We start from the raw sequence: 11,430 nt of genomic DNA, 5'->3' as shown, positions 1-11,430 counted from the left end.
TCCCTTACATCTTCAGTTATTCCTTCTCTGTTAGACCCTTCCTCAATCTATAAGTGTACTCAAGGTTTTTTCTTCTTATAATAAGCAAACAAACAACTCAACCTTATATCTTTTCCCTTCATGGCCAAGTTTCTTGGAAAAATGGGATTTATTTGCAACATCATTTTATCGCCTGTCCATTCACTATCACTGGTCAGCTGAAATTCTCTTACTCAGATGAGCAATAAAAGCCTACTTATCAAGTTCAATGTATACACCCTTTCATTGGAAATCTCTGCAGCATGACCTTTCTGACCCTTTCCTTCCTTGTAACTAATGTTTTTATTTCAGTGACACTCCACCCTCCTCATTCTCCTACCTCTCTGGATGGATATTCTTTATTTTAGTTTCCCAGGGTCTGTCACTTGTCTTCTCTGCTCACTCCTATATGTATGGTCTTGATTCATAAAACCACATCTGAAGTCTGTACCTTTGTTCTAAGCTTCATCCCTATATATCTGACCACTTGCCAAACATCTAAACACTTAGATGTCTCTTATATACTTCAAATCAAACATTGCAACCAAACTCCTATCAGCATAGGTTTGAGGCGTCCATACTACTTCCAGTCCCAGATTGGGCTCTAGGCACACGAAGATGAATAAACTCAGATTTCCTCCTCATGTCTGGTTCTCCTTAGGTCTGTTCCTCTTCTATAGTCTCTATTTTGGTGAATGACTAAGGCATGCATGGCAGGAACCTCACTATCATCCCAGCTTTCCTCCCCTTGATATTAATCCTCTCTCCTAAACATCTGTGCCATTCACCCCTCATATCAATCTCCCCCTGCACCCTCAGTTACTTCCTTTATGGCCCCAGTCTATCTCTCGCCCCACTGCCAGCAGAGTGATCTTTCTAAAACACACATCTGCTCACATGATTACCTTGCGTACATCCTACAATGGCTTTCCATTTTCTACAAGATAATATCTGAATTCCTAACCATGGCATATACCAGTAATCTCCATGACCTGGCTTCTGTCCCTTTTTACCAGCTTTCTTCCTGTCATCCATCTACATCCTGCCTGCTTCCCAGCAACTGAAAATCATACTATTCTTTCAAATTGCTAGGCTCACTCAAGTATGCTTTTCCTCTTCTGGAGACTCCCCACCCTTCTCTTCTACCTGCCTGCAACATACCCACTGAACAGACTTCTTCCCCTTCCTTTCCTATCAGCTCACGTCTCCCCTCCTTTGTGAAAGCTTCTTCAGCAATCACAGGCATGGTTACAGGCTTCTTCTCGTCTGCTCTCTTAGCAATCGTACATTTTGAATTCTGGGATGATCCCTCTGAAATTCTAGTTTTACATCTCCAAGTAGAAGCCACATGGAGTAATGGAAAGATCTGGATTTTAAATCCCAACTCTGCCACCTACTGGCAGGCTCAGTGCCCTTGCTCATACACCTAATTAACCTTGTGGTTGGGGGGAGAATGATTGGTGAGGTCTGGTAAAAGGTGCTTAATAAACAGTATCTGGTTTTTCTTTTCTTCACAGGCAAACCTAAAATAAAATTAAAAAGTCCATATATGCTCACACTCACTCAGTCCCCTGCAATTCCGCCTTCACCCAGTCACTCTCCTGTAAACAGCTCTCTCCCACAGAACCAGTGACCTCTTCACTGCCGAATCTAGCATTTCTTCTCATTTGCTATGCTGTTTGATTTTTATCATCACTGAATATCATTGACCTCTCCTCCTGCCTAAAGATCATTTCTCCTTTTCACTTTTTATCTTAGCTTTCCAACTGCTCCTACTATGTCTGCTGTGTCTTCTGGCTGCCCTATCAGAGCGACTGTTCTGACTTCCTGGGAGGATGGTGGTAAGCCTGGTAGGGATGGGTGGGGCTGGCAAGATAGGTAGGTGGGTGTGAGCTGTATAAGTTACCAGGAGGGAGGTTGGGAAGGGTGCCTGCAGCCTATGTTACATGCCAGTGCAATTCCCAAGTGACAAATTTTAGGCAGCCCTTCCTTGCTGGGAGCTTCTCCTCACTCCTCAGTAGGGCGGGAACCTGATATCAATAGCTGAATGAGCTAGGGCTCCTTTGTCTTCAAATTCCTATTGAAATCTTTTTAAAAGGTGTAAATAAGGGCCAACTGTATTAGCACAGGAAGTCCATGATGGGCATTAACCATACACTAGAAACCAGGAGAAACTTCTGCTAACAACAGAACCAAAGGGCCTGGCTCAAAAGGCCATTGAAGGTAGTCATGACTACCTAATGAGAGGGACACTTTACCTGGGAAGATTTCACTGTCTGTCAGAACCACTGCTACCTCTAACGTGGAGAGAACAGAGTTCTGGAAGGAAGAAGAGGATGGGTTGAAGGGCTAGTTAGAAATCCCATCACATAGGTCCTTCCTGTCTTAGTGTGAAGATCTGATGTTTTCTGTTATCTGCAATGGCCAAAGCAAGCAGAGATTTGGATACAGTGGGAGGAAGAGTTCTCTCCAAGACAATACATCCATCACAGCTCAGCAACTAAGCACCTGGCTGCCTTCTGGTTTAGGGTCCCTTCTCACTCCTACCTGGGCGGATGGGTCTCAGAACTGGTAATCCCCAGGTGCACAGAGCCTGCTTCCAATGTAAGTTTTCTGGCTTCCCTCTCACAGACCTTTCTCTTGCTCTCCTGGGTTTTCCAACTCCTACTAGTATTTGGATTTCCACTTTGGCTTATTGATAAGCTTCTTGTTTCTCAGACTCAGTCACCCTTGGACACTTTGATAACTTCTCAAACCCTGTACAACACCACCCAGCTTTCCTTGCCCATCCAGTTTGAAACTAGTTGTGTACATAATTTTGAATCTGGCAAAGCGGTACAAGTACAGTACCCACTGACTAATTCTTTTCATATCATCATTAAATAAATCCCTTAAGCCTTTGAAAAGATTCTGATCACTTCTGCCTGGAGGCCCTCACTCTTTATTCAGACCATCATTTGGTTCTGGGTTGGCTCATTTCCTTTCTTTTTAGTTCTTCAAGCTGGAGCAGCAGATTCACCCAGGACCACAATGTCAATAGTCACTGGAGATGGATTTTCAGAAAGTTGTCCTAAGCTTTCTCCTCTAATTGAGAAATGATAGTACCCAGACCCTAGGAGTTTCCATGATTCTGTTTCCCTTCATTAGGAGAGTTTCCTCATGTTGTGGATAGGATCTCTGAGAAAATGCATGCACACTCTTATTGCTAGGCCTGACCTGGAGTGTCCTCTAATGTTATGTCCAGCGAGCATGGCCTATCATCCACCCTACTCTTTCTTGCTCTGTCACTTGAGCCTGCAGGCAGTAAGCATAGAAGTGAGAGGGTTGTTGTTGGTCCATATCTGGAAAGCCTCCCATGTACATACCAGGAGAACTTAAAAGTGGGCACATGCTTCAAACAAGTTATGGGCAAGGTGTGGAATTTCAGCATCTATCAGGTAGATTACTTCTAAATTGAGCTTCCTGATATAACACAACACTAACCCTCAAACTCTACCATTATATAAAGTAAAGAGCTTGGTAGTATTAGCAAGATCCTGGGCCAAGCAGGATGCCAGGATCATGAACACCTGCTCACATGCTTCTGTGCACTGCTTCTCAATTGGTTCCTCCTTTCAGTTGGATGCCCCTCATGGCTTTCCTTTCTATTTTTTTTTTTAAATTTTTTAAACCAGAGGTCCAGTTCCAACTTGTTATTCTAGAATGAGGTTGTTAATGGGTTTTGCAGAAATGAGTGTTCTTTAATTGATTTCTGGTAGTACCCATTGAACTTTAGTTCCCAGGAAATGGTCAAGTCTGATTACAAGGTGATGGCAAAAACCTTTTCTAGGCATGTGACTTATATTCACTCTTGGACTAGTGCAGCGGTTCTTAACCTGTGGGTTTCAACTCCTTTGGCGGTCGAACGACCCTTTCGCAGGGGTCGCCTAAGACCATCCTGCATATCAGATATTTACATTATGATTCATAACAGTAGCAACATTACAGTTATGAAGTAGCAACGAAAATAATTTTATGTTTGGGTCACAACATGAGGAACTGTATTTAAAGGGCCAGAAGGTTGAGAACCACTGGACTAGTGGATGCCCACTCTTATTTTGCAGTGACCTTGCTGATCTGGCATTTGACTGGGTATAATTTTATATCAGCTCTACCTAGTGTATCAATTTGAGTACCAACAGGAAACAAATGGAATACTTAAGTTAGGATAATTAGAAAAGGGTTTCTGTCCAAAGAGACCATTACAAAGATATGTGTAAGATGTAGTGGAACCACAAGGAAGGACAGTGCAAGAACCTGAGGCCAGCAGCAGGGAACCGTTACTATCCTAGATCCGAAGGGACAAGATGTAAGAGGACCCAAAGAGAGTCAGATAAAGATCTCAGTATGCTGACCTCAGTCTTTTCTTTCACTCTGATCCCCCTCTGGGTTCCCCTGGTAGAACCCAACTAGATAAGCCAGAGGGCATGGGAGCCTATAGGTGTAGCACACAGGGTAAGACTCCCCGGGCACAAAGCAAGGTGGAGAGTGGATCTAGAGGAGCAAATCAAATATATCTGGCACATACGGGAAGACTAGGGTTAAAATTAAATTTATTCCTTGATGTGTTTTGTGAATGACATCCCAAAGATAATGATGTGCTTTGGGTATCTGACACTTTTCTAAACAATACTTTTTACTCACTACATTCTTTATTAAGCCTGGAAAGGTAGCAGAGTTCTTGAGATCCTAAGGTATCCTCTTGAACTGATTCAGTTAGGTGGTGATAAAGATTGTTTTGTCCTTTTTCAGATTATCTATATCTGATAATTCACATTCTATTCTGCTAACACAAGGCTGGGCTCCCTGCAGAAAGGGAAGCGAGGAGGAAGAGGAGGAGTGAAAAGGAAGACTGTATAATGAAGAATGAGTGTGTTTGGTGGGAAAGGCAGCAATGGAGAAGGATATTTTTCCATTGATTTTTAGAAAGAGTGGAAGGGAGGGGGAGAGACTGAGAGAGAGAAACATGGATGTAAGAGAGACACATCACCAGAATCAAACCTGGGAACCTTCAGTCCAAAGGCCGGCCGACGCACTATCCACTGACCCAAACTGGCTAGGGCTGGAAATTAGAGCTTTTTGCTCAAATGACTGCAGTGTGCTGAGGATACTGAGGAATGTCAGACAGGCGAGCCTGGAATCTAGGTAACATACAGCATAGGATGATGGTGAGGAGCTCAGATTCTGAAGCCAGGTTGCCTGAGTTTACATTCTGTCTTTACTCCTTACAGCCTCCATGACCTAGGGAAAGTTACCCAACTTTTGTTTTCCAGTTTCCACCTCTGTAAATAGGAATGATAATAGCAACCACCTCAAACATTCTTAGGAGGCGTCAATGAGTTACTATTGGTAAAGTTCTTAGTATTAGGTCAGGTCGCCAAAGGAGGAACGCAGGAGGCCAGAGTGGTGAGCAGGGAGGGGGGATGGGGGGGAGGGGTTAACTCAATTGCTGGAAACCTAACACTTAGGAAGAGCCCAGCACATAGAAAGGGCTATGTAAATGTTAAATCAAATTTGAATCGTCCACCCTGTTGGGCATCTTCTCTCAGGCCCTGCACACCCAGGGGTTATTGGTGTTTTCCTTCCAGTCTGTCAATGCACATCTGATTGGCTGTTCAGAGTTATGGGTTTGTGTGGTTTTTAGAAAGGAATGGTCAAAGCTGCCACTCAGATGAAAAGGCCCTTTTCTGAATCTGGAAACAGCAATGCCTGGTCCCCAGGGAACAGGAAGGGAATAGGTCCCAGGAGTCTCTCCCTGATGTGAGTGTCCACCTCTGTGGTAGGAGATTACTGAGATATTGCCAGTCTGGATTGGGTAGGGTTATTCTGACCGACTGCCCATTGCGATGTGGCCTTTGGGGCATTGCCGGGACTCTACCTAATGTCCCCCTGGCTGAATAATTTCCTCATGGAGAAGAGAAAATTCTGCCTCAGGCCAGGTCATCTAAGGTCTGGAATTGACACAAATGGGATGGAGTAACTTTTGTATTTTAATTTTTGGGTTCTCACCAGGGGGAGACTACTACAACCTTTCACCAAGGCAAGAAGTTTCTGCAAAAGACATGCCAGCCTGTTCAAGAAGATCCTGCTGGGCCTGTTCTGTTTGGGTGAGGTGTTGAGAATTCCTGTAAGCGAGAGACACATCATTTTAGGAATGTGACCTTGTGTCAAGATGTTTCTAAATGAGATACAACATTATTCACAAATTGATCTTTTTTATTTGATGTATAGATCGGAATTATTTATAAGTAAATAATCTGAACTATATTTATTGAGTTGCACTTCCAGGAATAAGTAAAATCTGAGCATAAACTATTTTTCAAAATTATTTGATAAACTTCAATATTTCAGAGAATCTGGGCTTGTGTCTGTTTTAGTGTCTTTTTTTAAAAAATATATTTTATTGATTTATTTTACAGAGAAGAAGGGAGAGGGATAGAGAGCCAGAAACATCAATGAGAGAGATCGATCAGCTGCCTCCTGCACGCCCCCCAGTGGGGATGTGCCCGCAACCAAGGTACATGCCCTTGACCGGAATCGAACCTGGGACCCCTGAGTCCGCAGGCTGACGCTCTATCCACTGAGCCAAACCGGTTCGGCTGTTTTAGTGTCTTGATTCAATGTAGGGCATGGTCTTTATAGTCTTTACAAGAGAAACCTGTAATATACATTACTTATTTGCTAGTAAGACTAATGATATAAAATATTTTTAAATATATTTTATTGATTTTTTTTACAGAGTGGAAGGGAGAAGGATAGAGAGTTAGAAACATCAATGAGAGAGAAACATCAAACAGCTGCCTCCTACACACCCCCAACTTGGGATGTGCCCACAACCAAGGTACATGCCCTTGACTGGAATCGAACCTGGGACCCTTCAGTTCGCAGGCCAACTCTCTATCCACTGAGCCAAACCAGTTAGGGCTAAAATACATTTTAAAACAGCAAACCTCTATTTGATATATAGTGTCAGTGATATATGGGATTTTGATGTCAATATTAGAGGCAGCTGGGATGATGGGAACAAAAATTATATTTGGGGGTCAGTCAAGGAGCTATGGGATGAGGACTGTATAGTAAGTCCTCACTTAACCTTGTCAATTGGTTCTGTCACTTGAAGTGGAGTGATGTATAATGAACCAATTTTACCACAGGCTAATGGATATAAACAAGAGTTAAGTTCTTATGGCATCTTATCAATGTTATAATAAAAGACATATTTCGAGGACCTGATATTCTTCCTAGTGTTTATATGATTTTGCTCAAGAGGAAAGGTTAAAAGCTTTAGAAAAGATGACTTTTGGAGTGCTTTAATGATGGATACTGAACAAATACACTCCAAATTTACTCTGAAAAAGGATATCAGAGTAAATTCAAGGGAGTTAATTAAAGATAAGTGAAAACATGCAGTAGTCAAACTAAGCTGGACTCTCCCTGGGTATCCTCAAGAAGAAACCAGCCATCCATCCTGGCCTTGAGAACTGCAGCTCGGTCTGAGGCTGGGGGGCAACATCGCCGGAGGGTTTTTCTTGCTTTAAGTCTTAGACATTCATGACTAGAGCTTCATTTGCCCCTGGAGAGCTCCGACTTGTTGATCCTTACTCTGCCCCTTCTCCTTTTAGCTTATGCTGCCTACTTCCTGGCAGCCTGCATTTTGGATTTCCAGAGGGCACTGGCCTTGTTTGTCCTCACGTGCTTGGTGCTCTTGGTCCTGGTTCACCGCGCTCTGAAAAGCGTGTGTGGTAAAACATTAACAAGATGTCTGAAGCCCTTTGAAAACTCCTGTCTGAAGCTTTGGATGAAACGGTGAGTTAAGAATCTCAATATCCCTGGTCACTCAGACTTGTCCCCCTTTCTTCTTGGACATTTCCTGAGCTATCTCTCAGACCCTCACCTATACTTTTCAAAATCAATGCTTAGAGAGCAAGTAACAACAGGCCTCTGGGCATGGACTTCCGTCCAGTTTCTTGTAGCCTCGTGTATCAGCATTGCTAGTGGGCAGGAAGGGTTAAGTTTCAGAGAAGTGTTTCCATCTGTTTATTGTCAGGGTTTATGACAGAAATAAGGAAAACCATACTTTTCTGCAACGAAGTAATCAAAACAAAGAGGCTTACAGCTGCATTAAGCTATCAAATTGATTTGATGGTCATACTGGTATGTGTCTCCCTTAATTCCCTGATACTTTTTTTCTTCTAGTCCCCTAGATTTCTCGCACCCCACCGGTGTCTTTTACAGTTCCTTAGAGCTTAACTGGCAAATGTACCGTTCAATAAATACTGAACTGGATTTTATAGCAGCCACAGCTCATCTAACTAACTATATAGCATGTGTGTGTTCTTTGAACACAGGCCTGGAGTGACAAAATAACTTTTAGACTCTCTATAGAGTTCCTGTTTTCTGTCTATTCTCCAATGGACGCACAGAGAATAGGTGTTAAGAATGTTTGCAACCGCAATTATTTGGAGAAACACACCAGACTACAACCTAAATTTTGGATCATTGATTTATTTGACACTGAGGAGACAAAGCTAAAATGACACTATTCATTAGCAGGATAGATTCTAGAACCCAGATTTTATTCACTTTAAGTGAGAAGAGTTCACAGTAAGAACAGCTCCACAATTCAACCCTGCCTTGTAATGCATTTTGTTATCCTTGTTGTTGTTTCTGAGGCATCTCAATGGACAAAGTATTCTTTTTGTTTTGCTTTCTTTTCATATGTGATCCCCCTTCTAATTTTTTTCCCTTGAACTGAAATGACTCCGACACTCAGACATGAGGAAACCTGTCTGTGCATTGATTGATCCAGCATGTTTGGTACATCAAGGGACCATAAGACCATAGGGGTTGGTTGGTAGCTTAGCCTTTACTCTGGCCCTCAGAGTGGTTGGAAATTGCCTGAAGATTCATGGGGAGGACCATGCATACTTTTCTTTCTATTAAAAATACTGTAGTTTTTCCAAGCATAAAGAATGAGTCTTTCTCTCACATCTTACTGATATGGAAGCTTGAGGAAAGGAACTCATGTGATTTGCATCCTCAGGTTGGACTCTTTCAGCTTCATTCTGGGAGTACAAGGAATGGAGAGGGAGCTGCTAGCTAGGAAACTGCTGGATGAATGATTCTCAAGAGATGTCTCTGTGTCTAATCTATTGAGTTATTTCATTTACCCTTGGGGTGAACTTCTGTTTTTTAGAGGTAAGGTTAATTATTTGCTATTCATTCACTGAGTTGATGACATGGTATTGGCATTCCCTCTTCAGGGTGTTCGCTGGAGTCGCCTTGGTTGGCCTCATCCTGTGGCTAGCTCTAGACACAGCCCAAAGGCCAGAGCAGCTGATGTCCTTTGCAGGAATCTGCATGTTCATCCTCATCCTCTTTGCCTGCTCCAAACACCACAGAGCAGTGAGTTTGGGGTATGCAGGGTGGGCCAAGGCCTGCTTGTTACTGATTACAAACTGCATGTGTCAAGTATTGATTACAAAGGCATAGAACTAAACTCTTTAGAATCTCTGGAATTTGCTTTTTTGATGACTTTGCTCCTAAGAGAAGTTTTAAAGTTCTCAGAGGCTGTAGACCACTTATTTTCAAATGGTAGGTTATAATCCATTAATGAGTCTTGATATCAAATTAGTTTTTCTAAAGAAAGAACAAAAAGAAAAGAAAAGGGAAGGGAAGGGAAGGGAAGGGAAGGAAAGGAAAGGAAAGGAAAAAGAAAAGGAAGAAAATAGAATACAATAAAGAATCGGCTTGCATTGCACATAGGAATATTAAAGTATTGGTTATGATGCTTTTATTTGTATACTAGAGGCCTGGTGCACAAAATTCGTGCATTCGGGGAGGTCCCTCAGCCTGGCCTGTGCCCTCTGTTGGACATCCTTAGTGCTGCTGCGCTCGCCAGCCTTGAGTCTGGCTTGTGGCTGAGCAGCCCTCCCCCTGTAGGAGCCCATTGACCACTAGAGGGCAGCTCCTGAGTTGAGCATCTGCCCCCTGGTGGTCAGTGCACATCATAGCGACCAGTCGTTCTGCTATTCAGTCTATTTACATATTAGCCTTTTATTATATAGGATATGTATGTATGCATGTGTGTCATCTAACATGTAGACACAGTTTTAAAAACCATATGGACATATGTGGCTCTTTAAATATTACCCCACTCTGTTTCTCCCTGCTCCCTACTCAATCTTACCCCAGATTTCCTGTTAACATCCTTGGTTGGTTTCATCCAGAGTACCATGAATCCATGTTTAAAATTCCAACCAGGTAATGGACAAGTAGGGTTTAGAACTCACATTGGAATAACGGGAGTTCTTATTGGTCCCAGGTGTCCTGGAGGACGGTGCTTTGGGGCCTGGGTCTTCAATTTGTTTTTGGGATCTTGGTCATCAGAACTGATCCTGGATTTAATGCATTTCAATGGCTGGGAGACCAGATTCAGGTATGAGAAATTGAATGTGAGGGCTCTGCTCTTTCAGAACCCGAGAGAAAGGAGATTGGGGGTGGTGGGGGGCGCATGCAGAGATTGGACTATGTCCTGTTAATGGTGGTGGTGGGAGATGTGGTGGGAAAGGAAAGAGTATACTAGAGTACAACTAATCATATGAATAAAGAGAACTGAATTGCCGAGTTCTTTGTCATTCAGTGAGTAGCTCATGGAGATACAGCTTATCCCCTTGTTGTCAAAGGGAGACCCACTTCAGTAACAGTCCATTTATGCTCTGTTACTGCACATTCGTACAGTAGTCCCCCCTTACCTGTGAGAGATACATTCAGTAACAGAAGGAGAACCTAATCATGCCTGAGTCTGATCAAATGTTCCTCTGTCCTACCTGGCTTCACTCTTGTTCACTCTCTCTCTTTCTTTTTTTTTCTTTTTTTTCAGATTTTCCTGAGCTACACAGTGGCTGGCTCCAGTTTTGTCTTTGGGGATACGCTGGTCAAGGATGTCTTTGCTTTTCAGGTCATTATCTGTTTTGTAGGAAGGGATGAGGGTCTGTGTGGGGAGAGGTGTAAAGCAGAGGATAAAAATGTGTGCCCAAGAGATCAGCCAGTCTACATACCAATTTGACCCTAAGAAGAGGATCTGACCCCATTAGTAGAAGGAACAGCATCAATCTCCCATCCTTTGATCGTTACCATACTGAAACTGTAATAAAATAGGAGTGGGGGAGGAAGGCTCCTTGTGGCTTGGTACTAATGGAATAATAGATATAATACATTTAAAATTTATTCCTAAACTAGCTTGTGTTAAAAAATATCCGCTGAGTATCTATACTGTGTCAGCTGCTCTTGGAAGGCGGAGAGTTAATTTAGAGGCCTGAAACACAGTCCATCTATGGCATATATGAGCACATTTGTACAGTAGTCCCCCTT

At 42.8% G+C, this 11,430-nt stretch overlaps 1 protein-coding gene across 2 annotated transcripts in view; it reads left to right on the top strand.

The window, feature by feature from the left end:
- SLC28A2 (solute carrier family 28 (concentrative nucleoside transporter), member 2) overlaps window positions 1–11,430 on the top strand; it is a 37,141-nt gene that overhangs the window by 11,691 nt on the left and 14,020 nt on the right. For both annotated transcript variants that reach the window (XM_006777983.2, XM_006777984.2), the window contains exons 4-8: window positions 6,070–6,164; window positions 7,680–7,863; window positions 9,321–9,462; window positions 10,382–10,495; window positions 10,940–11,017. In XM_006777983.2, coding sequence (XP_006778046.1) covers window positions 6,070–6,164; window positions 7,680–7,863; window positions 9,321–9,462; window positions 10,382–10,495; window positions 10,940–11,017 — 613 coding nt within the window. The remainder of the gene's footprint in view (window positions 1–6,069; window positions 6,165–7,679; window positions 7,864–9,320; window positions 9,463–10,381; window positions 10,496–10,939; window positions 11,018–11,430) is intronic.

The sequence above is a fragment of the Myotis davidii genome, unplaced genomic scaffold, assembly GCF_000327345.1.
Source record: "Myotis davidii unplaced genomic scaffold, ASM32734v1 scaffold46, whole genome shotgun sequence".
NCBI classification, from domain to species: Eukaryota; Metazoa; Chordata; class Mammalia; order Chiroptera; family Vespertilionidae; genus Myotis; species Myotis davidii.
The sequence above is the reverse complement of the archived record's forward strand: the minus strand, read 5'-3'. Positions and strand labels throughout refer to the sequence as shown.